Source organism: Setaria italica, chromosome I, assembly GCF_000263155.2.
Source record: "Setaria italica strain Yugu1 chromosome I, Setaria_italica_v2.0, whole genome shotgun sequence".
Lineage (NCBI taxonomy): Eukaryota > Viridiplantae > Streptophyta > Magnoliopsida > Poales > Poaceae > Setaria > Setaria italica.
In genome coordinates this window covers 31556294-31583868 of record NC_028450.1, presented here as the reverse complement: position 1 = coordinate 31583868, position 27575 = coordinate 31556294, and the positions used below count along the sequence as shown (strand labels likewise).

The window sequence follows — 27575 nt, the reverse complement described above, 5'->3', positions numbered from 1 at the left end:
GTAGCAGGGTCAAGACCACTCAAGTGTCAGGTGCCCTAGAGTCCTTTTCAGGTCCAAGTACGTCAGTACCGGACATGCGTGTCATCAGCGGCAAAGCATCATTTACATGCCGCCTTAAACACAGGTCAACGAGCTAGTAGCGCCTAGCAAGAGCTACACTCAGGATCAGCTCGGCAGGACTCAGGATCAGGACTCTCGGTTTCTCCGTTGCCGTCCCCGCCGCGCATCTTGTCCAGACCTCGGCACACCGCACACTCTCCCGAAACCGGCGGCGACGGCCGGATGGCATGGCACGCGCAGGCCCGCCATAAACTCCTCGTTGCAACATCCAGGCCGGATCGTTACTGAACCGGTGAGCGCCAGCCGCGGCAGCTTGCCGTGCCGGGGCACGTATCCCAAGTCCCAACGGCAGCCGCGCCGGCCGGCCGTGCCGGATGGGGTAGTAACCTTCAGGCTGGCAAGAGGCAGGGCTGGCTTCCGCTGTTCTAGAATTAGTTGGGCCGGCAACGGAATGGTTAGCTGCCGTCTGACGACGAGTGTTTCGACTAAGGCCCCTTTGGCATGGCTCATCCCAAAACGGCTTCACCGGTGAAGCCAAAGCCAGTGAAGCTAAAAAAACTGGCTTCACCCGGCTTTTAGTTCATTTTAGTCCCAGCTTACAAAGCGGCTTCCCACTACCGTGCCTCGATTTGCGTGAAATAGACGAAGTCAAAGTCGAAATAAGCCGTGCCAAAGAGGGTCTAATTGGGGGTTTGGGGGTACTCTGGAAGACTGAACGTCTCAACCCATTCAGTTAATCAAGCCACCATTGTTTAATCCGGGCTACTAACAAACTGACATACCCACAGATAACAACAGATAATAAAAATGTAAGAAATTCTATCCAAAAGTCACGGCTCGGTAAATCTCGCTGTCGCCGAGCCGTGGCGGCAGCGGCAGCCGCACTGTTTATAAGCCTAGGCGCCTCCAGTCATCCACTGTGCTTGTCCACTTTCTCAAGCTCAGCACCTCAGCCCTCGGCAGACGGCAGCTGCCCAGGCTCCATTATAGAGGGAACTTTGTCCGCACCGCGCGGACCAGCCGGACACCACACCACACACACGCCACCCGGAGAGGCTGCCATGGTCGCGGGCGAGAAGCGGGGGCACCCTCTCCTGAGGGGCGGGGGCGCGAGGAGGGAGCGCTACACCCACGGTTTCTCGTCGTCCCAGATGGCCGCGCTCACCGCGCTGTGCGGCGCGCTGGTGCCGTCCCTGCCGCCGCCGGTCAGCCGGAACGGACACCATCCGGAGGAGGACGGCGGCCCCGGCGGGGGCGAGCGCGGCGGCAACAAGGTCGTGGAGGAGTTCCTCCTCGCCTCGGCCGCAGACCCGCCCGTGCCGGACGAGGTGGCGGAGCTCATGTCGCGGAGGTGCCTCCCGGAGGCGCTGGCGCTGGTGCGCGCGGTGCTGTGGCTGCTGGGCACGCGGCTGGGGGCGCTGGCGCTGTGCGGGGCCCGGTGCCTGTCGTGGCGGTTCCCGTTCGTGCGCCGGTTCGCCGAGCTGCCGCCGGAAGAAAGGGAAGGCGCGATGCAGCGGTGGAGCCGGCAGACGCTGCTCCCGCCGCTGCGCATCTTCTTCCTCATCACCAAGGTCTTCTGCCTCTACGTCTTCTACTCCTGGGTAAGCCTCCGATTCAACCTCAAGTCTGGTGGTCCTCCGCGCGCGGTAGAAAACAACACGGGTGGGTTCCGCGTCGTCGATTAGCCTCCGCTGTCCGCTAGCTAGCTGCACGGTAGCATCGAGCACGGGGCGACGCCGATCGATGAGGCATGTGATGTGCGTGGGTGCCTGAGCGGCGGCCGCCAGTGGCTATGCCGTGATGAGTGGCCGCTGGGCATGTGCACCGGCAAGGACCACAGGCAGGCCTGCGCCGCGCCTGTGTCAGCCAGATCGTCGCGGCGGATTTGTCCAACCGGCGCCGTCCTGAGAACGTTGACGTTGATGATGAGGCTCCCTGGCCAGTGGCCCATCCAATTGCTTCTGCCGCCGCGCGTCCTGCGCTGGACGGGATGCACGGCGGGCTGCTATGTCTAGTTCCCATAGATGGAGGAAGACACTGTTCAGTACTTCACGTCGTTGCTAAGAGAGTAGAGGAAGGGGAATTTAGACTTGACGCCGAAGGGCTGTTTGGATATGAGGTGCTAAACTTTAACAGTGTCACATCGGATGTTCGGATGCTAATTAGGAGGACTAAATATGAGCTAATTATAAAACTAATTGCAGAACCTTGTGCTAATTCGCGAGACGAATCTATTAAGCCTAATTAATCCATCATTAGCAAATGGTTACTGTAGCACCACATTGTCAAATCATGGACTAATTAGGCTTAATAGATTCGTCTCGCGAATTATACTCCATCTGTGCAATTAGTTTTGTAATTAGCTTATGTTTAGTACTCCTAATTAGCATCCAAACATCCGATGTGACAGGTGTTAAACTTTAACAGGGGTTTCCCAAACACCCCCGAAAGCACGCTTTCTGGGTCTGGTAGTATTCAATGTGCCTCAAGCCCGCCTCAACTTTACTAGTATTAAATCTTGATAATGCCAACGTGGAAAGGAACGTGCAATAATTCTGTCTGAAGATCACTGGCTGTGATTAGTGAACGTAAGCAGAAATTCTAAGAGTAATGATGATATCAACTGACCAACGAACCCTGACAAGGACGCGTACGCTCAATCGCTCATGTTGTCAGTGCGGTGGATGTGTGCGTCAATTTCTTTCTGAAACCCATGTGTGTCGTTGCTCTGCAGACCGACGAGAACTCGGAGAACCCGCACTGGCGCGCCACCGGGTACAGCCCGCCGCTGGCCGACGAGGAGCATGCGGCGGCGGCGGAAGAAGGGCGTCCCGAGAAGCGGCCCCTCGACGACGGCGTCGTGGAGACGACCAACGAGACCGACGCGTCCCTGGCGGCGTCGCTCGCGGCGAAGGGGCTCGCGGTGACCGAGGACGCGGCGCGGAACGTGTGCACGGTCGAGTGCGACGTCGTCATCGTCGGGTCCGGCTGCGGCGGGGGCGTGTCGGCGGCGGTGCTCGCGGGGGCAGGATACAAGGTGGTCGTCATCGAGAAAGGGAGCTACTTCACGGCGCGGGACTACACGGCCGTGGAGGCGCCGTCGATGGAGCAGCTCTACGAGGGCGGCGGGTTCGTCAGCACGCTCAGCGGCGGCGCGCTGATCCTGGCGGGGTCGGCGGTCGGCGGCGGCACGGCCGTGAACTGGTCGGCCTGCATCAAGACCCCCGACGAGGTGCGCGCGGAGTGGGCGCGCGACCAGGGGATCCCGCTGTTCGCCACCGACGAGTACGCCGCCGCCATGGACAGGGTGTTCGAGCGGCTCGGCGTGACGCACGGGTGCAACGAGGAGGGGCTCCAGAACAAGGTCCTCCGCAAGGGGTGCGAGAAGCTCGGGTACAAGGTGGAGTCCGTGTCGAGGAACTCGTCGGAGGGCCACTACTGCGGCAGCTGCGGGTTCGGCTGCCGCACGGGCGACAAGCGCGGCACGGACACGACGTGGCTGGTCGACGCGGTGAGCCACGGCGCGGTGATCCTGACGGGGTGCAAGGCTGAGAAGCTGCTGCTGATGGAGCGCGCCGGCACCGGCGGCGCGGACGGCAGGGCGAAGCGGTGCGCCGGCGTGGTGGCGAGGAGCACCAACCCGGCGGTCACGAGGACGCTGGAGGTGCGCGCCAGGGCGACCGTCTCGGCGTGCGGGTCGCTCCTGACGCCGGTGCTGCTGCGCGGGAGCGGGCTCAGCAACCGGCACATCGGCAAGAACCTCCACCTCCACCCGACGGCGCTGGTGTGGGGCTACTTCCCGGAAAGCACCACGGCGGAGCCGGACCTCAAGGGCAAGATGTACGAGGGCGGCATCATCACGTCCCTGCACAAGGTGGAAGGCCCTCCCGGCGCGCCGGCCCGCGCCATCCTGGAGACGCCGGCGATGGGGCTGGCCGCGGCGGGGACGCAGTTCCCCTGGGTGTCAGGGCGGGACATGAAGGAGCGGATGCTCAGGTACGGCCGCACGGTGCACCTCTTCTCCCTGGTCAGGGACCGCGGCTCCGGCACCGTGCACGGCGAGCGCCGGGTCGCGTACCACCTCGACGCCGCGGACCGGGAGGACATGCGCGAGGGCCTGCGCCGCGCGCTGCGGGTCCTGGCGGCGGCGGGCGCGGCGGAGATCGGGACCCACCGCAGCGACGGGCAGCGGTTCGTGTGCCGGGGCGCCACGGAGGCCGCGCTGGAGGAGTTCCTTGACGGCGTGGACGTGGTGCGCGGGCCCAAGTCGAAGGCCGAGGCGTGGAGCCTCTTCTGCACGGCGCACCAGATGGGCAGCTGCCGGATGGGCGCCACGGCCGCAGACGGCGCCGTGGACGCGCGTGGTGAGAGCTGGGAGGCCCAGCGCCTGTACGTGTGCGACGGCAGCGTCCTGCCGAGCGCCGTAGGTGTCAACCCCATGGTCACCATCCAGTCCGTAGCCTACTGCCTCGCCACCGGCATCGCCGAGTCGCTCAGGCGCGACCCGGCTTTCTGAGAAGAGCTACTGATGTTAGCACGCCCGTGAAAGCACGTTTACCTCTTGAAATGTCCCTGTGTATTGCGAAATAACTCCATAGTGATTCATGATCCGCGTGATGGATAATAAGAAATTCAAATGAAGCAAATCATCCTCTTCCGTGTCCTGCGTACGTTGCCATTGTACGCTCACATCAGGGTCATACCATGCTCTCGTTTGACACTGCTGTGGCTAAAACAGCTTCAGTTGTCGCTTCTTTGGCGGAGCAGGTTTTTTCTCCTATGTGTCTGATTGAAAAAATATTTGACAAGACAGCTTCTCTTATACTTGTTTAAAATAGTTCAAAATATGAAATGTCCGTACTACCCTTTTCTTTTTTTCCTTTTCCCTCTCCCATTCTTTTTCTTCTCTTATTTCCCATTCTCACCCGCGCCTTATCCATTCTCTCCACTATTCCCCATCCTCTTTCCGTCACCTCCCCTATTCTGTGCGCCCGTCGGCCTCCCTACGTCCGCTGGCCGCCTTGCGCGTGCCTCCCCTAGGTGGGTTGTGCCCACCGGCCGCCAAGCTCGCTCTCCCGCATCCCCTGCATCCATTGACCGCACGCCGTGCGCCGAGCCCAGCCTCCTGTCTCCCCTGTGTCCATTGGCCTCGCCGGCGCCTCTCCTCTCTAGCCCCGCCTCCCGCCTCTCCTCTTCAGCTTCGCGCCAGCGCTGATGGCATCCTCCGACCTCCCCGCACCCGCGCCATTCTCCGACCCTGCGCGCCTGCCCATGGGCAAGATGGGGACTTTGGCCCCACGAAGGGGATTAAATCTCGAGAAGCTAGGTTTTTTAGCTTCTCCCTCTCTCAGCTCCTCTTAGCGGAAATCACGAGGCTTCTTGAGCGGAGCCGTTTCCTTTCTGCCCATTTGGCAGGACTTCGTTAGAGGATGGTGGAGGAACCACTCAAGATGTGGTGGAGGAACCACTCAAGATGCCTTGTCAAAGGGAGCCTTACACACGAAAGCTGCACATACAACCCCGCTCCAATGGAAATGATTCAAAATCGAGCATGTGAAGCGCTCATAGGAGGGCTCCTAGATGATGGCAACTATTCAGTGCGAGATTTTAAAACATGATGCTGAAACTTCGTCAACCGATCCGCTGTCCACCAAGTGTACATACAGAACAGTGCATTGTTTAAGCACAAGGCGACAGCAGACGCCAAGCATCAGGCAAGGCCTCGTTTAAGCACAGGCTCGCAGCTGCGCACTACAGCCAGAAATTAAAGAATGGAACAGAACACAACCCATGCAAAACATATGTTAGTGTTATACGGTTACACTAACACCTCAGTGGCATAAGCTTTACTTTGCCAAGCAACTGATGCTCTACAGTTATGATAAATTGACATTGCGCTCTACAGTTATGATAAAATTGACATTGTATACTAGCAAACCATGACGATTTCAGGGGTCATGTCAATCAAACTCCCCTCCGGTCATGGTCCATCAGACCATCAGTTAAGCATCCATAAACAATGAACTAAGCAAAATTGCAGCAGAAATTAAGAAAAATGATCACATCAATTTATATGATTGAGCCTTTGCGAACCAAGTTGCAAACCTGCATAGCAGCATATAAAGCGAGAAATGTACTCATTAGGGTAAAATGTAATGCATTTGAAAAGTAGTTGCCCAATCGCACCGATAAATGTTTATTAACATGAGACAACAGAGTTTCATTCCGTTTTGGCACTGGCAACGTTTAACAGGAAAACTCAAGCCAAAATAACCCCTCTTCAAAAAAGATGAGTTCACAACTTCAGCCCTGATCCGAAATCCGTAAAAGAGCATTGCTCATCTTGTAAAAAGAAATTTCAGACTGATACACTACAGTTATTTGACGGATGCCTTTACAGCTTTTTCTGCTGCATCATCAAGATCTTCTGCTGTGATTAGTGTCATTCCACTTTCCTGCAAAACAAACATAAAGACCACCAATGAAGCACGGGTGTTTTTCAGACAACAATGCACAGCTTTTGCACGCACACAATACACTATTATCAGCAGTTCTAACCTTAAGAATCCTCTTTCCTTGGTCGACGTTAGTGCCTTCTAGCCGAACAACAACAGGAACCTTCAGGTCAACCTGATAAGGGATAGGAAAATGAATAGTGGTGCTTGATACAAGAGGTATATATAGCGCAGAGCACTAATTAACAAGACCCTTAAACTCAAGGAACACGCTGAAAATGTGAAGAAAATGAATTGGTGAACTCAAGGACCATGTTGGTGAAAAATACTTCCAAATTCCAATTATGCATCATACAATAAAAAGGATAAAATATTTATCATCACATTTCCATTTAAGAAGAACCACTACAAGGAAATCCTCTCCGGCAACCATACTTAACAATACGCAAGATTGTAAAAACACAGAACCAAACTAATTAAGAAAAACAATTGATGAGGTATCACAAATACTTGAAGAGATAAACAGCTTCAAAACAAACACTTTTGTTGGGTTCCCTATAGTTGTAGAGTCAATGATCCTTCCCCACTGCCACCCTACCACTGATGCTCCGCGCCCATGGCCCATGCGTGCTCCTTTCCTCAGGCGCCTGCCTGCGAGCTGCCTCCCACGTTCAACTGCAGCTATACTTCTGCGCCCGCCCATGGCCATCCTGGCACTCCGCATCGCACAACTGACCGCGGCGTGCCTGCTCGTGTCACCTGCCACTGGCCGCCACGAGTCGCAGAGTCGATGCCTCACCGTGCTGCGCCTGTGCCTGCACTTTGCCAGTTCGCTGCCACTCGCTCGCAGCTTAGGTGGCCTTGATTTCCAAGGGGAGAGCGCGGCAGGGTAGCCCGGCACCCAGATTTCCGTAGCCACCGCCCTCAATTTGGCCCGCCGCCGTTGCTCAGGTTTCTCCCATCGCGTGGAACGGTCAGAAAGGAGGCTCACGGGATTGGTTGGATAAGGAAGGGGTAGTCAGGTCCTTTCCCTATCCTGTAAATGTGTTTTCCTTTTCTTTTTTTAATTTATCTAATCTTGATCTATCTAACGGACATCCAAACTAGGGGTGAACGGCAGCTTCAAACCAAAAAAGTAGGGGTAAAATCACAAAGTTAAAAAACAGGGGTAAAATCACCATTAGCCTCCAATGTAGGGGCAGAATCACTAATGTCTCAATAGTTGTATGGAGTTTTGGGCCTAATTGGTTGGGTTCCAATTTTTGCCCAACCAAAACCATGGCATGCCTAGAAATCTTGGCTATCAATTGGTTCATTACCAAAAATTGGCATGCCATTGTTTATAGCCAGAACTAATTAAAGTCACTAGAAACTTCTTGAAGGTTGCCATATATTGGCACTAAACCGAGTACCTAAATTTCTTACCCTAGCTTTGGAATGTCCATATTTTAGCATGCCATGGTTTTGACTGCACAAAAATTGGCACTAAACCAAGCAGGCCTTTTTTTCCCAGGGCAAGGGAACCACCACAATGAATTAATGACAATTTTATCATTAAATATTAAGAGTTAGAGGAACAAGATTGAAATAAAGATTCACTTGTACTGTATGCACAGTGGTAAATTTATGAAAAATAAAGAAGCTCCTGGGGAAGACAATCGTTGCATGAGTACATTGATACTTAGAAAAGAATATGCCAAAATTGACAGGACTAGGGACCGACAAAATGTACCTGTTTAGCAGCATTTACAATTCCACTTGCTATCACATCACATTTCATGATGCCCCCAAAAATGTTCACTAGAATTGCCTTCACTCTATCATCTGAAGTCAGTATCTTAAATGCTTCCACAACCTGGATAGAAAATTTTTATAAGATATGCAGTGTTGAAACATGTGCGGCAAGCAAACTCAAAATTGACACCTAAGTATTAAGATGGATATCAATGAATTCCCAGTCTCTATCAGGTAATAATATAACTTTTTAATCTACTCAGGATAAAAGAAGGATCAATAAAAGTTTAACATGATATTCACTTTATACCTGACCCTCTGATGCACTTCCACCAACATCAAGGAAATTGGCAGGTGTGCCACCATGCAACTTGATAATGTCCATGGTAGCCATGGCCAATCCTGCTCCATTCACCATGCAACCAATCTCTCCATCAAGACCAATGTAGTTCAAATCTGCTTTGGCAGCAGCAACCTGTACAGGTAGCGATGCCAATCCTCAGAAAAATGGTTTAAAGGCAGAAACAAGCACAAAGATGTCTTCAAAGAGAACTCAACACAAGAGAGAGAAAATGAAGGATGAAAATGACAAGCAACTCTATACCTCCCTGGGGTCTTCCTGTGTTGTATCGCGCAGTGCAAATATTTCTTTCTGTCTAAATGCCGCATTATCATCAAAGTTCAACTTTGCATCAGCAGCAACAAGCTTGTTGTCAGCTGTCTCCGCAAGAGGATTTATCTACCCACATTAAGCATACAAATTAGAATAAATGCATATCTTAAGATATTAAGATAAGCCATAGAGAGAGAACCATTTCTCACTGCATACCTCTAGCAGTGTGCAATCACACTTGCAGAAAAGTTCATATAGCTTCTTAATCTGTTCTATAGAAGACTGCCTGTCTGCTGCCTTTAGCGCTAGCCCATCAACAACTTTAGCAGCATCCTCATCTGTGATTCCCTTGAATACATCAATAGGAACCTGAAATTCCAATTGATTGAATTTCCACATACAAAAATATCAGCATGTCAGTTACGAACATAATTTCAAGAAATAACATGTAAATATGATATAAAAGGCATACTGATCCCACAATCAAATTAGGGAACTTAACCTTGATAATCATGTCAGGATACTTCTCTGCTAGATCTTCAATACTGGTTCCTCCCTTGCTGCAGGCAATAATGAGCTGAAATGGACGATAAGCAATGAGCATTAGGGAAAAAAGAACTTGACAAAACACATCATCTCATTTCAGAAAAGAGACTGACAATATGCATTACTTTTGATTTGGTTGATTTGGTCACCAAAATGCACCGACATATTTAAAGAACATTAGAAAAAAGCTCGCTAATGGAAATATAAAATGAAATGCAATATAAAGTGTTATGTGATAAACAGCATACCGGACCAGCAGATTTCCTGTCAAGGGTGATGGCAAAGTACATTTCATTAGTAAGTGACAGTTTCTCACACAAATAGACCTGTCCAAGAGGATGAAAAAGTATTAGGATCCACAAATTTTTATACTCAAAAGGTATTGCCCGCGAAAAATACAAGGTAGTGATTTTAATACATGACAGCACAATTAAGTTAAGCTCTTTCACATTGAAATGCACGTATATATTGTCTTGCATTTAAAAAAATAATTATAAAATCCATGAAAAAGTCAAGGGAGAGCTAAAAATCAGATGTCATGTACACGGCAAGACCTCAACAGGTACTCCCTCCCTAATAAATACAAGTCATTTCATACATTCCCACAGCGTAAAGGTCTGACTACAAAAATCTATGGAAATATGACCTTTATGTAACAAAAAGGATTACACATAAAAGTACTTCCCATGATGAAACTAGTATTATCAATCTTGTATTCTCAATCTACCTAGCTCTTTATGTATTGATTGGCAATACTGAAAAAGTTTGAACAGTAAGAATCATAAAACGACTTATATTTACAAGTGGAGGGAGTGCTTCGTATGATAATGTGCCACGGTTCTGTTGTCACTATTTCACATGAATGTATGAAGATTCGAGAATAAAGAGCAACTGGATATATGCTCCTTTGTGTTTTCACAGGAACTGAATATGTTTTTACAGGAAACTGAATAACGAAGTCTGAACCTCTTATTATCAACATAACAGAATTGTGGAAGGGTCAAAGTCAAACTTGCTAAATGAAAAGATGGTTTGCAAAGGATCTGGCAAAGTCAAGATCAGAAAATAATGGTAAACATGCCAACGGACCGAAAATTAGTTTTCTAAGAGTTTTATACAAAGAGTAACTGAAATTAATGGGTAAAAAGGCAGTGGGAAACATAGCATGAAGCCAATCAAAGTTCAAACAGAATATATATGAAAAAGACAGCTTAAGTTAGTAAGTCATTACCTTGCTCACAATCTTCCCCTCTGGACCAGTTTGCTTTGTGACAAGAATCTGGCCTAGCATTTTACCTGCAGAAAAATATCAGTACAACTCACTCAGTGATGCCCATATATGACTTGACTTGCCCCAAACATAGCAGACACTAAAGTCAACGGAACACACACAAAATCGAAATACAGGAATCCTTATATTTTGCAATAAAGGTATGAATACAGTTATCTATACAAGTCGCAATATTCCTAATACAGATGTGTTAGGTTAAATGTGAAGGTATCAAGGTAATGCTGCCCACTTCATATAAGCACCAAACAATTAAAAGTAAACATTAAGTGTATTAGATCAGAAATCTCTTCATGTGCATAGGAGTGCAAAAAAAAAGATCATAAAACAAGGGACTCAAATTGTAATGACAAAACACATAAGCTACTAGCATGCATAGCAACAACAAAAGCATAAGATATCTCAAGAATTCCAGGAATAACTGTTATATATAGAGATACACAAATTTATGCCTGTTCAAGTCGCAGCAAAGCCAGCAATCCATAGTGAATCCAAGTACATGCTTTGCACAACACTTACTCGCAATTCCTTCAGCTTCCTCAGCCTTAACGATATGGACACCACCTTTCAGCCCACTTTTGAAAGTGCCCAGCCCTCGGCCACCAGCAAGGATTTGACTCTTAACAACTATCTGCAATAAAAAATATGTTGAGTAAGAAACGGTGACTAAACTGCATACTATGAAATGCCTAATCTTCTCTTAGATTATAACAAGATAGGTGCTGCTGAGGTTTATATATTTGTACTTCAACTCCTTAATTAAAAATATATCCTAACTACTTTTTTCATAAGAAGCATGCATGCTTAAGAAACGTCAGAAGGATAGCACATAGTAATGAACACAAACATATGTTTCGATTACTCAAGGGATCTTAAGGCTGTTTCATAACTCCATTTGCACAAATGTACTGAGATAACTGTACTGAGCTCCGCCGGATGTAAACTAATAATTACCCCTACCAACTATGAAATCCTCTTTAAAAACAATAGCCCTTAATCATCTGAAAATTCCATAAATTACAGCATCAGTAAAAAAAACACCAATCTTAGATTGGTATCATTGACATCCACGAGTAAGCAGAAATTCAAAGTAAACTACATTCTAGTCTAGCATCACCAGGGAGCCTGGCATTTTGCATCCACGGAGTGAATAAGATGAAATAACATAAGATAAGGAAGCCATGGCATCGTCACCTCTTTCTCTTCGGGGAATGCGTTCTTCAAGGCGTCCTTGAGCTCCTGCACGGACCCGACCGCCGCGCCCCTGGGCACGTTGATCCCATACTTCCCCATCAACTCCGCGCCCTACAGAACCACACAATCCACAATCCCTAATCCGTCAGCCCCAACTCCAAAATAGCACCAACAAATCCCACAAAACTGGAAGAAAAATGGGAGGGCAAACTGCGGGATCTGGGGGGGCGCGGGGCACCTGGTACTCGTGGATGTTGAGGCGGCGGAGCTGCTGGTGCTGCCATCTCCCGGCGACGGAGAGGGCGCGGGACGCAAGCTTCCCGAGCGATCCGCGAACCATGGCTGCGGCGACCTGGGCGGGGCTGGCTCCTCCGATCCGGAAACCCTACAAGCGTGGAAGGAAGACGCTTCCTCTGCGGTTTCCTCTTTTCCCCCTTCCTTTTCACTCGATTTTCTCTTCCGTTTTCTTTCTTGCGCAAGGGTGCGGCGGCGGGGCTGCGGGCCGAGGGCATTAGACTAGTCCACGTGGAAAGGAAGAATCGTCTTTTTCAGAGACCGACATGTGGGGATCGGTAAACGGTGGGGTGCAGGTGTCATAGATTGATGCAGGGCTGGAAGCGAGCTGCTAAAGTTTGACTCGATTAAGTATAAAAAAAAAGTTTGACTCGATACGTTAATGGGTCGGCCCATACGTTTCATGTACGCAGTATAGTACGGGCCGGCGCATAATAGCACGAGCTATGCAATGCGGCCTGCGGGCCGCGGGCGCAAACAGACGCATTCGTTTCTCAGGAGACAAGCTCGCCATCGATCTCGCCGGTGGCCGGAATTGACGGCGATCCAAACCTCACCGGCGTTCGCCGTGGCGCAGCAACAAGCTTCCCACTCAGCATAATAGCGGGTTAGATTAACTAGGGTGTTTGTCAGCACTTAACTCCATAAAATACACCTTCACTCCACCAACTCCATCATTTTGCAGCTCCATTCCACCACCTTAAAAAAAATATGGAGTTGTTGTACGTGTTTAGCTGATTGCAGTGCTCCGGCTCCAGAAACATGAGGACTCATTATTGTACGTGTTTGGCTGATTGCAGTGTACGTGTTTGGCTGATTGTACGAGGACAAATATTGTGAATAGTGTATTTCACCCTTTCCGAACGGGTGTAAGTGTTCTCGTTTCTCCCCTCCTCTTTCTCTCTCTTCTCTTTTCAGTTTTGGACGAGAAATCAGTTTTCCTGCAGCCCCAGCATCCCGCGGCCCACCAGCAACCTCAGCGTCCCCGCGCCCGGCTAGCACCTACGTCACAGCCCGACATCCGCGCGGGCAGCTCGTAGCATCCTGCAGCCCTAGCGCCCTGTGACCGGCCAACAACATCGGCGTCCTCATGGCCGGCCAGCAGTTGCGGCACAGCCCGACGCCCCCGCGGCGTGGCCCGGCCGCCGGCAGCGGTGCAGCGAGGACCCGCGGGCAGCCATGGGGCGCGAGGGCACCGCGGCCCGGCGCTGCCGGGGATAGGGGCGACGCGGACCGACGCCGCCGCAGGGGGCTGCGATGGCGCGGACCTGTAGGGCAGGGGCGGCGTGGACCGACGCCACCGCAGGGAGCAGGGGCAGCGCGGCGACGTGCCCATGGCGCGCGGAGGGAAGGGGCATCGCATCTCAACCTCAGCGGGTGGAAAAAGTTGCAAGGGAGTGGATCGAAAGAAGTGGAAAACGTAACCGGTGGTAGTAGTGGGGACTCCACGAGGAGATCTTAAGCTTGTTTTTAGCACTAGATCCACATTTTTTCTCAAGTTGGACGTGTTTAGTAGGAAGTTTTATGTAGTTGGTGGAGTGAAATTGTTTTTTCTGGAGTGAAAACGCCTAAGGTTGTCCGCACCGCATAGCTCCAAACCGCCCTGAACAGCAAATATACAATCCAGAGTCCTGCACCGCACATGCTCCCCAATCCTTCCGTTCGCTACAGGGAATCTACAAACCTAGCGCCCATCCTCTCCACTGTTATCCTCTCCACCGCAGCAGCCGCTCCTCTCGCGGCAGCCCTGCGAAGTGTCCACGTCCTCCCCAATGGCATCCTGGAGAAGCCGGCGGTCTCCCTCAAATCCGAGGGCATTGGGGATGGAGGGGAGGAGGAGGTAGTGCCTGCCGGAGAGTGCAAGGGCAGGTTAGCGAAGGGGGCCGGGAAGCGTCACTCACCCTATCGGCGGTGGCAGAGAGAGTTGAGGCGGGCGCGGACGAACTCGGAGGAGAGCTCTACAGCGCGGTTGCCCATTCGCCATCGACGGAGAAGGTAATCCCTATCCCTACAGTATGTGCAGCCTCTAGATCCGGAGGAGCTCGCCCGCCGCGGCCGATGCGACCCGCCGCCGTGGCCCCGCCACGGTCGGCACACCGTCCCTGCTGCAAGCCGCCGCGGTCACCCCCCGACCCGCCCCTGCTCTCGCCCCCCGGCATCGCCGCGGCGCTCGGCCCCCCTCCCCCTCCTCCGCACCACCGCAGCGCTCGGCCTCCAGCACCGCCACCTCGCTCGCCCCTGGTACGCCTGTGTGATACTTTCAGCCTCAGAACAAGAGAGTTCGGATTCTTGGGGGATTAAATTGGCCATGTTATGATGAGCAGCAAACCGGTAATTTAGATATTTCACCCCACGGGAGTTCTAATCCCAAGTCGAATTTTAAACGGTTTGCCGTCAATTCGGTTTATTCTGGTCTAGTGCTAAGTAATTCTTCTTCTAGTTATCTGAAACATCAGAACCTGTGAGTGAATTAGTCTTTGTTTATCAGGGAGATGAGATTTGTAACTATCACAATCACTCGTGGGTTGGGTCTTTCTGTAGCCGTCTCACTACCATTTGTTTTGTTCCACTATGTCCGTAATAGTTAGAGGCCTGGAGGACTCCCCAAGAATGCTATCAATTGACCTCTTTGGTTTTAATTTTGTTAATTTAGTAGTTCCTTCTCTATGTATTATGTAATATCAGCATCTAACTTTGATTGATTTTGTTTTTTTCTTGTAACATTTATTTGTATGAAATTGTTCCACGATATGCTTATAGATTTAGAATCTTGCAGTCTTTTCTTCATGTTTTAAAACAGAGCAAGAGTTCTGCCATTCATTAAGATAAAGGGAGCAAAGATGCTATGCAAATTTAGAAATGCTAGGACCAGCAGACCCGCTGCTTAAAGAATTCGGATGTTCTTCTGCTATACTCATTGTACCATTTACTTCATGTTATTGCAGGATGAATCATAATAATTGTGGTGAAGCTCGTGACGACATTACCGGCTTCGGCCGGGGTCTTCCAATGCCAGGCTTCTATGAAGGGTGGAACCCAGGGTTGCAATCATTTGCTCAGCAGTACCCATTTTTCCAGGGAGGATGGACCGCCGCTCTGAACCAAGGGTCATGCCACTCCCAACTCCAGCATCATCTCATGCTCCCCATACTCAAAATCAGCCTATCGCTGCAATGGTCGAGAGTGTTGAAGCAGCAGTAATGAAAGAGAGTCAGAGTGATGGGGAAGGAGCATCGGTGGCAGCTGGTCGACGACGCAAGGTTGTACCTAGTCGCAGCAAGTTATTCAACTTCTCCCCAAAAGAAGATGTGTTCCTTGTGAAGTCATGGTTGGAAATTAGCTGTGACCCAATTATAAACACAGGGTAGAAGAAGGAGGGGTTCTGGGCTAGAATTACCAGCTAGTACAATAAGAAGAGAGGTTCCTTTCCTTAGAGAAGTTTCAGATCACTGCAGAGTCGTTGGGAAACTATCAAGGCTGAAGTGAGTAAATTTGCAGGGCACATGGCAAATGTTCTTCGAGAGAATCCGAGCGGGATGAGTGATGCAGATAAGGTGAGAGATACAATATGTTATTGGTATTTTGTTTCAACTACAGTTTGCTTCATAATTCTAACATTGTGTACCCTTTTGCAGACCTCTTTAGCTCTAGCTAATTTTGCAGACATCGAATAATACATGTTTATTTACATGAATTGCTGGGATTTGCTAAATGACGAGTCTAAGTGGATGGAGCTTAACATCAGAGGGGCACGACCTGGAGACGATGATGCAATAGCTGATCACATTCCTACAGTCACCACCAACATCGATCATGACCCGGAAACACCGTCTTCTTAGTACTCAGGGAGCAAGAGGCCTATGGAGAGGGATGCAGCTAAAAGAGAAGCTAAGAAATTAGCCTCTTCCTCCCCGTTAGATTCATCTCAGTATGTTTCAAAGTTGCACGACTTGTCGATACAAAAGATTTCAATATGGCAAGAAGAAAATACGAAGAAAGGCTCTCGCTATGAGCAAATGGCAGCCATCGAGTCACAGAGGTACGATGAGGTGCGCCAACACAATCAGCACATGGCAGCAATTGAGGAAGAGAAACTGCGGATCATGCGTAACAAAGCTGACATACTATAAACACACGAGGAAGAGCGCATCCTCGGGATTTATCTGGACAAGTGTGTATCGCGCCTCCGCAAGTACTATGAAAAGAAACAACAAGAGATACTGAAGAACATTGGTGCCGACGTAGACGACCGTGTACACCCTTAAACTAATGTTGTAATGTGTTGCATTGAGGATTGTCCTAATTGAGGCTACCTTGCAGTGGCCGTGTTGTACTTACCTAGTTGCTCTTTGCTAATTGAACTCATGTTTTAGTACTGTGTTGCATTAAGGATTGTTGTAGTTAAGGCCAGCCTGTGGCTGTGTTGTATGGACTTGTTGTCGTGATAATAAGCTCCATACATAACAGGATTACAATATTTATGACTCCATACATAACAGGATTACAATGTTCATGACTCCACACATAACAGGATTACAATATTTATGACTCCAAAAGAACCATATGCAGGCAGAGCAGCCACTTGTGCTGGACCATCTTAAAACCTAGATTAGGATAAACCATGCAACATCCATTGGTGTTCGATAAGATCCATCTGCAACTGGCTATGGATGGCAGTATTCTTCAACTTATGATGTTTATTAATATACTCCACTCTCTCTTGGGTTATGGTCTGGTATGGAGTAGCAGGAACCCCAACATTGTCGTAGTCCGTATTCTCCGCAAGTTTCCCTTCATCCTCGATAATATATTATTCATAATTATGCACGCTGTCATAATGTTCCTAATTTGTTCACGATTCCAACCATATGCAGGGCCTCGAACAATAGCCCACCTAGACTGAAGGACACCAAAAGTGCGCTCAATATCTTTATGAACTTTTTCCTGCTCCTTAGCAAAGTATGTTGCCTTCATATCCAGGGGATGGAAAACGGTCTTCACAAAAGTCGGCCAATTGGGGTATATACCATCAGCAAGATAATAACCCATGTCATACGTGTGACCATTAATGGTGAATGATACCGAAGCTGCTTGGCCTTTCAAACATGCGGAGAAGACGAGCGACTTTCGAAGGACATTAATTTTATTGCAGTTGCCTGGCATGCCGAAATAGGCATGCCATATCCAAAGGTCATGTGAAGCTACCGCCTCAAGTATCATGGATGGATGCTTCCCACGCCCTGTGAACATGCCTTTATATGCCGAGAGGCAATTGCGCCACTCCCAGTGCATACAATCAATACTTCCCAATATTCTCGGAAATCCACGATGCTCTCCAATTTTGAGAAGCCATGCTACATCTTCCGCGTTCGGAGCACGTAGGTAGTACTCCCCGAATACAGAAATGATAGCCCGACAAAAATGGTGGAGAGCCTTACGAGCAGTTGACTCACCAATACGGACATACTCATCTACAACATCAGCGGGTAGACCATATGCAAAAATGCGAATAGCAGCAACTGCCTTTTGCAAACCACTGAGCCCAAGACGGCCAATGGCATCCTCCTTTTTCTTGAAGTAGGAGTCTGCACCTTCAATCGCTTCGACAAGGCGCTCAAACACATGGACGCGCATTCGAAACTTGCATACAAAGATAAGATCTGTCAATGTACTGCAAAGTAGCACATGAAGCAATCCATGACTATCAGATTATAGAAACACACCGTCGACGGAACTGGAACGTCGAGTAAATAGGATTGGGACCAAAGTAGTCATCATGGATCCTCGCATCCCCGACCGCATGATCCCTCTGTCGTATCTGCTTTGGGGACCATCGAAACGACGTCTACGACGAGAGGGTCTAGCATTCTCGAGCTCGAACGACTCTAGTACCTCCAAGTCGTCATCATCAACAATCAAATGAAAATCATCTTCGTCCTCCTCTTCCTCTATCACCCACACTCTACACATGGAAGAACCAAAGCAGCCTGCCATGGCCGTGGAGGGAACAGGTGACGGGGGTGGACAGAACAGGATCTCGATGGAGTGGAGGGAACAGGCGATGAACCCTAGCAACCAGCCATGCCGAGATCAAATCCGGCTATTTGGGCTGCCAGATGGGGCATATGATAGCTCAAATCGATGCTTCTAGGCCATGGCTACTCGTAGCTACAAGGAATCGGCGAGGAGCTCACCGGACAGGAAGGAGATGGTGGCGCAGTCCACGCTCGGTGGCGGCAGCGGCAGGTTCGTTTGTTCATTGAGTTGGGGATCGAAATACAGGCGACTGGTGGCAGCGTTCCAAGGTGAGCAACCTGTACAGGCTGATGGGCCATGTGGGCCATGCCCTGTTTACAAGCTGCTTTAGCGGAGGAGCGGTGTGCTTAGCCTGAACCTGTCTGAAGTCGATTTGACTATTTAGCTATCCAAGCTTTTTTTTACGGGGCAAATCTCTTTAGTGATAGCATGATGCTAGGTTGTCAATCGTCATAGTCTGATTCTGATACTAGGTAGATTCAGCACCAAACATTATATGTAATCGAGACACAGTACGATGCCGCTTAACTTTTATTCTCTTTAATTATGCCTAAACTCCCCTTACATTACACAAGCACTGTGGCTCGTCACAGCCTGCGCACGCGACGGTAAACCCACCCACTACTCCTTGACGTTGAGGCACGCGTTCTTGTAGCCCTTGGGGCAGCAGCAGCAGGTGGACTGGGACCCCGTGGCCGTGTTGGCCAGGGTGAAGTCGTAGCGGCTGAACCCGCTAGCCCCGCACACGTCCTTGCAGAGGTGGCCGCTCCACCCGTTGTTGCTGTGGCACGGCCTCGTCGTCAGCGTGTCCGGGTCCATCGTGGCAGTGTCCGGCACGATCCGCGCCGCACCTGCATGAACACGCACGCACACGACCGGGGTCAGTCTCCGACAAGTACGAAATCACAAGGCCGGGCGGGCACGCTCGTAGGCGTGGCGCTGGGGGGATGATATGGGATGAGATCGGTCGAGACCGTACCTGCGGCGACGACGAGGGCCACGAGGCAGGCAGCGACGAAGGGGTTCAGAGCGGATGCTGCCATCTCAATCGGTTGGTTGGGTTCTCTGCTCTGCGATGAGCTTTGTGCTTGTGGTTTTGTGAGGGGTGCTAGGAGCCGTGGAGGGTGCTGGGTTTTATAGGCCTGTCCCTGTAATATTTTATGCAAAGGATATCCAATGCAGTCCAGAGCTCAGGGAAAAGCGTATCCGATGGATGGATTCTCATATCCTGTGGCCTTGGGATGTTTGTTTGTGCTCGAGAGTGAATAGTGATCAGTGATCCGGTGGTGCCACACTGCCACTGTTCCATGGGTTGGATTCATTTTAGTCCGTTTCTTCGACCATAAGTCATTGCATTCTGGCTTCTGCGTAACAACTGGACTGATAGAGTGAACCAGGAGCGTGTGTAAAAAGACCGAGGGCTGCGCGTGCCAGAGGTATAGGCGTGCATAACTTCTGACAAACAAGCAACAAATGCATAATATGGAATATGGCTCGCGCCTGCTCGCGGGCTATGCGATAGTCATTTTCCTTTTCGGTGAACAAATCGAGAAGTAGATTAACACGTCGAATTTTGAACCAAACTACTGTACTAATCTTAAATTCAGGCTATAGAATATGTCTTGAGTTCCGACAGTCGATGGTAAAAACTTGATATCTACTAAACCACTCAACCAAAATTTATGAAACTTCACCAAAACATGCACAATTATATTATCCATAAGTTTTGTTATATCTCTTTTTTATAAAAATCACTAGGATTAACTAATCATTGTGTAAACCTCGAAAACTGAATCTGACAACACAAAACTAACAGTCCACTTTAAAATTTCATACCCGGAGTTCTATCCAACCCAAAATTATGTGCTGTACCAATCTGGAAAGCTTAATAAAAATCCTAAAACTTAATAGCGATTTTACTAAACTATAAAAAATGTTAGAAGTTTGCACAACGTAACAAAATCTCCTGATTTATATTTTACCAAAAATTGTAACAAATATTATGTCACAAGTAATAAAAAGAAAATGAGAAATAGTGCAGAAATATATACTACTCCCTCCATCCCAAATTACTATTTGTTTTGACTTTTCTAAATTCATAACTTTTGCTATGCATCTAGATATATGTTATACCTAGATACGTAGCAAAATCTACATATCTAGAAAAGCCAAAACGAATAGTAATTTGGGACGGAGGGAGTAGGTGACAAATGGTGCCATCTTTTCAGGCAGCCATTAGGCCATTGCAGAGGGCATTGTGCTTTTTTCACTCCTCTAGTCTTCCTCCCAAAATTAGAGATAGTTAGTAGATAGATAAAGATAGAAAGATGGGCAATCAGATAGATGAACAATACAGAAAGATATATGGACAAGAAACATATATTAGATAGATATAGAGATAGAAAGATAGACAACATGTAGTAGATAGAGATGGAAAGATAGAAAAACTTATAGATAGAAGAATAATAGAGATAGACATAATAAAATAAAGATAGATCAATAGATAGATAGATAGATAGATAGATAGATAGATAGATAGATAGATAGAAGAATAATAGAAACATGTAGACACATATGGTGTGAGGTTGGACTGTGGAAGTGAATGGAGGGACCGAGAGTAAAAAAAATGGAGAGGAATGAAATAGAGCACACATAGAGAATGGACCATGGAGGATGAGTACCGAAGTCGGTATACAAAATCATGTGCGGAGGACGCCTACACAGGAATATCCGCTTTAAACAAGACGTTTAAAATTTCAGCATTTCTTAGTTTGGTCTAGAGTGGTCCACAATGAGGTTTTATGGATTAAGTATGGTGTTTCCAAAACCTTAATAGATGTCCTCTCGAACTGACAATACATTATTTACATAGCCTTTATCATCATGGAATACTCATGGATCTAATAAACAGTCGTTAATCTTTTCAGTTTCCGTTGTGATATTAGTTAAGGTTTGCTTTTAACTGGTGGATAACGCTTTGTATATATCAATATAGAGAATTCCTCATGTGGATATGAGAGGCCAGAGGAATCAGTGATGCACGATGCTTGATCCGTGAAAGGATTGCAGCGTCTGCACGGTGATATTGATATAGCATGGTGATCTGACCAACCCAAGCCGGATACGATGGTGGTACAGGCTTTTATGCAGAGCATGGATTTGACGACAAGAGTGAATTAGCTTCGATTGTGTCTTATGAGGGTGGTGATCGAGGCTGATCTGTTGCCTCAGAACTACAGCGGTTCTTTAAGGGTGTGTTTGATTTGGCGGTTGATGTGGGTTTAGTTAGGTCGAACCCAGTTTGCATGGTGTTTGATTCAAAATGTGGTGGGTTGGGTTCATTCCCAGTAGAAATATTCCCCGTAGATGCGGGTTGGAATGATCCGCCCAAAACAAGCAAACCACGCCAACCCACATCGCGCCCCATCACGCCGTCTCGCTCTATCGGTTGGGGCAAGCGAGCGGGGAGGAGTCGACGGCGTAAGGAAGCAGACCGTCGCAGCGGGGAGCAGGCTGGCGGGGAGGCGTAGGAATGGTGGGGGTGGCGGGCGGAGGCCGGCGCAGGGGAGGGAGAAGCAAGGCGGCGGCCGGCGCAGGAGAGGGGGAGGGAGGGGTGGCGGCGGAGGCTGGCACTGGGGAGGGAGAAGCAGGGCCGCGGCCGGCAGCCGACGCAGAGGAAATGGAGGGGCGGCGCTCGGGTGGAGCTTGAGCTCCTCCAGGGTGTCGCGAGGAACTGGGGAAAAAATAAAAAAGAAAAGGAGGATGACAGGTGGGTCCACACTGACATATGGGGTCCACGTACAAATGTTCCTAACGGTGTTAAAATGACATACATTCTACCCGTCTGAATCCATACAACCAAACAAAAAATTAGGACGGATCCATCACTTTTAACAAGCACGAAATGGGTCCAACCCAACCTGAAAAATAGGGATGGAACCAACCCATTACATTTGATCTCAAAACCAAACCCATGCTAAGCGCTCTCTGTTCTTGCTGTCGTTGTTAAAGCGCTCTCTGTTCTTGCTGTCGTTGTTAAAAACGATAGCTTGTGCCTTAGACCATTGCGCCCCAAAGTGTTAGCTAATTAAGTTTGAGGCAATGCTTTGCATAGAGCGATTCACATGCAACTCAAGTACGACTATATGTAAAATTACCTGGTGCATTTATAAGCCACGTAGAAGTGCTTTGAATTATTTGGTCATTGTTTACTTGTACTTGAGTTATTATAAGAAAATAGTTGCAAGTGCAACGGTGCCATGTTTGTTTTTAGGCAAAATCAGAAGCTTCGGTGATGCAAAGGTTATTCGACTTGGTATGAGCCGTTCAACAGTTGTCTGTACGCTAGATTAAAAAAAAAACTGGATACGCTAACTTTTATTTGCTCATTGGTTATTTCCCTTCCATTACATGCACTTTTTTTTTTGGTCTTTTCAGCCTGAGAAACCGCTACTCCCGGTCCCGGCAGGCCGCGAGGGCAGCACTTGGCATTCGGCAACTCTGCTACGCGTCGACCTGGACGCAGGCGTGATCCTTGGGGCAGCAGCAGCAGCGCGCCAGGTCCCCGTTGGCCGCGTTCGGCTGGGCGAAGTCGTAGCCGGCGAACCCGCTGGCCTGGCACACGTACCTGCAGAGGCGGCCGCTCCACCCCTTGTCGCTGTGGCAGCGCCTCAGCATCTCCGCCGCCTTAGCATCCGGCTCCGTCCTAGCCGCACCTGCACGGTTCGGTTGGTTAGTCGGTCGCGATCGGTCAGTTAACACTCAACAGCAGCGTGTGCGGAGAAGAAGATCGCAAGAGAGCCGTGCTCGTCGGCGCGAGATCACCGGGTCTTCACCTGCGGCGACGACGAGAAGCAGGAGGCAGGCGACGGCGAGCGGGTTCGGAGCTGATGCTGCTGCCATCTCGGTCGGCTGGGTTCTCTTCCTTCTGGACTCTGGACTTCGGAAGGAGTTGTTTTGCTTGTGAAGGGCACTGGAGAAAGGAGCAGTAGAGCATGCCCTTTTATAGGCGGCCGTGTGCCTGTTGCGAGCGTATCCGGAGTTGGATTTCCAATATCCTGCTGCTGTATCGATTGGATTTTCGACTATTTTTTTTAGTGGGATTCTTCGAGGAAATGATAATTTTTGCGTGTTCTGGCTTCTGCGAGAACTGGGCCGCCGACCCAGCAGCGACGACAAGAAAACGAATGCGTCGGTGTGTTTGAGTTTTGGGGTTGGGCCTAAACTTGCGAGTCAGAAAATTCTTGATAGCCTTTTGGGCCCTAAGGTGGTGGGTGGACATGGAAAGAAACGTCAGTCAGTCAGTCCAAGCCCTTTATCCTGGGAGAGGAGCCCAGCCCAAATGCTCGAACCGCAATGACTATTCTACCCTAACATCTTGTCCACAACCATCAAACGCTGCCGCGCTGCTTCCCAGCACAACCCACGCGATGGCAGATTCGTTATTTCTAGCAATCCCAATGGCCGAAGCCAACCATCCCGCGTATAAATATGACCACCCCGCTCCCCTCTTCCGACCCCTGCCCCATTTTCCCGTCCCCGCGCGCAGCCGCCCTCTCCCTCCTTTTCTCCTTTCGTCGTCCCCTCCCACCAGATCCCCTTTCGTTTGAATTCCGAGCGCGAATTTACGAAACTGCCCCTCGGCGGGACCCACGCTCTCTCCCTCCTCTGTCTCCGGCTCAACCGCATCCCTTTTCCTCTTTCATTTTGGAGTGCCCCACCAATCGCCATCGTGCGATTCCGTCCTTGGCTGGCGTGGCGGTGGGGCGCATCCGGGCCGTCGAGCTGTCGATCCGCGCGGCGATGCAGGCGCCACGTGGCGAGGGAGGCTTCCTCGGGAAGCGGAAGGAGCGCGAGTACTACCCCCCGTACCCCTCGGCCTCGTCGTCGCAGGCGCAGCAGGCGGTGCTGCTCCAGCGGCCGCCGCAGCCGTTCTCTAGGCCCGACCCTCGCATCGCCATCAAGCCGGATCGCGCGGCGGCGTTGAGGCTCGGCGCCAAGCCGCCGCTCCCTCGCCCAGGGGCTGCGGGGCCCCATGCCGTCGGCGTCGGCGTCGGCGTCGGCGGCAACAAGCTGCTGGCCGGGTACCTGGCGCACGAGTTCCTGCGGTGCGGCACGCTCCTCGGCGAGCGGAGGCTCGAGCCGCTGGGCCGGAAGGAGAAGGAGCCCGCCCTCGCCGCCCCCGCGCCCGAGCCGAGCAGGCGGTACGCGGAGGTTTCGCGGCTGCTCATGGCGGGCGGGGCACGCATCCCCGGCATCGTCAACCCCTCGCAGCTCGGCCGCTGGCTCCGGATCAAGGAGTGACCGGTCGGCCATGCCGTGAGGCCGCCCGCGGGCGGCATTGCCTGCTGGCTCGTCTCGCCTCGGCGGCCGATCAACCCGAAGAACAGCGGATGCTCTTGAACACAGCAAGCGGGTTTGTTACTTTGTCCTGTCTTTTCCCTTCGAATTTTTCGTGTGGTAATTAGCAAATCATCTCCCGTTGTGGAAAATCTAGTGTAGTTGTTGGATGAGAAACTGTGGAGGCGCTACTGCTAGCTGTTGCCTCATCGGTTAGCAGCATGCATGTTTTCCCCTGCTGAAATTTCTCAGCATCGGCAAAAGTCTGTGATGATATGCGTGGATGAATCAACCGTCGATGTAAATACAATGTTAATGCTTTGGAGGTAGCTTGTGAAGTACTCTACATGTTTCTATTACTACTAGCGATTTGGTTGGTACCTTCAGTGCTTTCTCTTCTGGCTAAGATCCAACTGCAGGCTTCCATATCTGGAGGAAGGAACGCTGCCAATGGCAATTACTGCAATTAGCCCTGCAAATGAACCTTTGCTTGCGCGCGCCTCCCATCTTGATCTGTGCTTCTTCCGTGTTTCGTTAAGCAATATAAAAGCCCCAAGGCGGTGCGTTTGTTGCCATTTTGGGTTCTCAAAACTTTTCAAACCTTTGTGTGGTACGGTTCCGGCCATTTTGATCCATCCATTAACCCAAGCATGAACATGCTACTCGATCGACATCTCGCTCGTTCCAGAATTCTGCTCTGCCTTCATCGATCCGGTTCAGTATAATATCCTTCTCGAAATAAGAGCTACTAGTATTTCTCCTGCCATTTTGGGCAGTTCATGAACTTGACTTGTTTCCCCAAAACAAAAACATGGAGCAATCCATGGCTCCGGTCTTCTCGGTTCTCATTCTTCTTCTACGTGTCCCCTGAAGAGAAAGTCGCTGTTCCCGTTCATATAAGCTGTAAAGAATTCTGTTCAATGGTACGCTCTGCGCGTCGACAATGCCATGGCTGCGACGAGATTAAACTATGCCTCGTCAACCGAAGAACTTTTCGTAGTTTGATTTATACTACATCAGCTCTATAGAAAGCATATATGTGCACGGTTCCAGGTTACCGATTTACTCTGTTGATTCTGGTTTGCCGCACTGCAGTAAATTCAGAACAGAGGACGGCCTTTAAGCATCCGCATCTCCCTAGACCACTAGTAGTACCATCTCTTCGGTCTTTACCAAAAGCTCTTTCACCTCGGATGCAAGCTGAGCAATCTAATCCACTCGACTTTTTTGTGGTCGGTTCATTCTCATCCGAGGTGACCGTGACTCAAAGTTCCCCTTTTGCTGAGACGGATTTGCTCGAGCGTCGCGTCATGGCCTTCCAATCTGAGCGTCCAGCTCCAGCCCAACCTTTTCATTTCCATCGAGTGATCGAGTCGAGCGAGTCTGCTGATCAGCTCACACGGCAAGATCACCGGGCCGTATCCATGGTCAGCAGGAGTGGTTGGGCCTTGCCGTTCTCCTCTCCGACAGCGACGTGAGAGGCGGGAGGAGGAGAGCAAGAGGACGACGCGTAGGACCGAGACTGACAACTGGTGGCAACAAGAAAGGGTGTCGATGGATTGACGGAGCAAGCAGAGTTGACGTGAAAAGAACCGTGCCGAATAATGGACGATGATAATTGATAAGCACGGAGCAATGGCCCTGTAGCGTTCGTGTAGGGTCTTGCACGACGTGCAAACGAGTGTCTATGCAGATGGATCACTAGCGTTTTCTTGGTAAGTTCTGAGTCCCTGATTCGAGGAGAACATGTGCACGAGCAGGGGCAGATCGACATCACAACGCATGCATGGGGTTTTCTTTCTTTCTTTCTTTCTTTCTTTCTTTTTTGTGAAAGGCCTCGGCAGCATTCCGCTATGATTTCGTCGGTCCGGGTCGTTGGGTGACTGTTGGATAGGGCTCAGCCCGTCATGTGGTACTCGCCTGTCACCTACTGCTCAGCTAGGTGGGAGCGACTGAGCGAGGCAGCTGGTCGAGATTTAAGTATGGTTCGAAGCACTTTCGCTTGTCACGTTAAAAGGAAAAGAAATCCTTTTTTTTGGGTCAGGCGCTAAGTATATCTTGGACGCGTAGGGTTGCGGTTCCATACTTCCATGCACAATTCTCTTTCCACGAAACATCTTAGATCTTGATGGACGAAGCAGAGATCGTAGTATTGACAAGTGCTTTGTGCAAGCCATCAACGTCCGTCGTGATGGCCACCGGCACCCGGCAGAGAGTGGCTGTCCCACCGGCCGGTTCGAACGCTCGAATTTTTGGCAGGTGTCAGTTGGGTCGTCTTTATTTGTTTCAATTCTGCACTATATTTTCGAAAGCTTTGCCGGCTTTATTGCATCTGTCTGTACTTCATCGGAGACAGTTTTATAGGAAGCATCTAGTGGTGTACAAACACGGTTAGGTATGAACGGTCATGAATGGGAGCGACAAATACACGGCAGCCAGCATTTTGTTTCGAGCTTAGCAGCCACGTGGAGAGGCTGCTGGAGTTCAGTAATAAATACTAAGCACTTATAGTTCCAACGGTAATAGTGGAATGATTTTCTTTAAGGCCAAGTAACGATGTGCGGGGAGCACACTTACAGCCGCATGGGCGTGGGTACTGTGCAGCATGAAATGAAACTCAGCTAAAGCCTCGTCTCTCGTGCGATGGTCCACTCTGCGTCATGGGCTCGAGACTTGGCAGTCCATGCTACACTACGAGGAAGTGTGCCACCGCCCACTGGCAGGGCAGCAAATAATGGAGAGAAGAAGTTGGCCGGCGGCCGCTGCCACCGTCAACCAAGCTAGACTTTCGTTTAGTGCGAGTCGTCGTTGGTGCCATGCCACGATGGAGCTCGACGTGATCGGTGCCTGCATGGCAGCATGGCACTCGACGCTTCGACAGGTCGGGTCGCTATCCGGGTCGGGAAAATTTCCTCTAATCCAATGATACCCACTATATAAACCTTTACCTAAGTCGAGCGAGGAAACCCGAGCGTCGGTTCGTTCCGTTCGCATACCAAAAAACCAAATCACCAAT

The 27575-nt window shown here is 50.0% G+C and overlaps 3 protein-coding genes across 3 annotated transcripts; 2 read left to right on the top strand and 1 right to left on the bottom strand.

The window, feature by feature from the left end:
* The first annotated feature begins 970 nt into the window (after positions 1 to 970).
* On the top strand, positions 971 to 4724 carry LOC101772735 (long-chain-alcohol oxidase FAO2). The gene is made up of 2 exons (XM_004953077.2): positions 971 to 1661; positions 2795 to 4724. Exons 1-2 carry the CDS (start codon positions 1122 to 1124, stop codon positions 4574 to 4576), a joined length of 2322 nt encoding a protein of 773 aa, XP_004953134.1. The 5' UTR covers positions 971 to 1121; the 3' UTR covers positions 4577 to 4724.
* Positions 4725 to 6182: 1458 nt separating this feature from the next.
* LOC101772328 (succinate--CoA ligase [ADP-forming] subunit beta, mitochondrial) lies at positions 6183 to 12361 on the bottom strand. Its single transcript, XM_004953076.2, has 12 exons — positions 12129 to 12361; positions 11891 to 12001; positions 11216 to 11327; positions 10640 to 10704; positions 9657 to 9734; positions 9365 to 9439; positions 9079 to 9231; positions 8854 to 8988; positions 8560 to 8724; positions 8248 to 8370; positions 6619 to 6690; positions 6183 to 6515 (listed from the first exon to the last, which is right to left on the bottom strand). Exons 1-12 carry the CDS (start codon positions 12228 to 12230, stop codon positions 6438 to 6440), a joined length of 1269 nt encoding a protein of 422 aa, XP_004953133.1. The 5' UTR covers positions 12231 to 12361; the 3' UTR covers positions 6183 to 6437.
* An 11388-nt stretch (positions 12362 to 23749) lies between these two features.
* LOC101771129 lies at positions 23750 to 24919 on the top strand. Its single transcript, XM_004953075.4, has one exon. It carries the CDS (start codon positions 24023 to 24025, stop codon positions 24521 to 24523), a length of 501 nt encoding a protein of 166 aa, XP_004953132.1. The 5' UTR covers positions 23750 to 24022; the 3' UTR covers positions 24524 to 24919.
* Positions 24920 to 27575: the final 2656 nt, after the last annotated feature.

Excerpts from the sequence above, each read along its gene's own strand:
- LOC101772735 (XM_004953077.2), top strand. The coding sequence starts at position 1,122 with ATGGTCGCGGGCGAGAAGCGGGGGCACCCTCTCCTGAGGGGCGGGGGC. Across the intron at positions 1,662-2,794 it reads TCTACGTCTTCTACTCCTGG|ACCGACGAGAACTCGGAGAA; the intron begins GTAAGCCTCCGA and ends GTTGCTCTGCAG.
- LOC101772328 (XM_004953076.2), bottom strand. The coding sequence starts at position 12,230 with ATGGTTCGCGGATCGCTCGGGAAGCTTGCGTCCCGCGCCCTCTCCGTC. Across the intron at positions 11,328-11,890 it reads CATTCCCCGAAGAGAAAGAG|ATAGTTGTTAAGAGTCAAAT; the intron begins GTGACGATGCCA and ends TTTTTATTGCAG. Across the intron at positions 8,371-8,559 it reads GAAGTGCATCAGAGGGTCAG|GTTGTGGAAGCATTTAAGAT; the intron begins GTATAAAGTGAA and ends TTTTCTATCCAG.
- LOC101771129 (XM_004953075.4), top strand. The coding sequence starts at position 24,023 with ATGCAGGCGCCACGTGGCGAGGGAGGCTTCCTCGGGAAGCGGAAGGAG.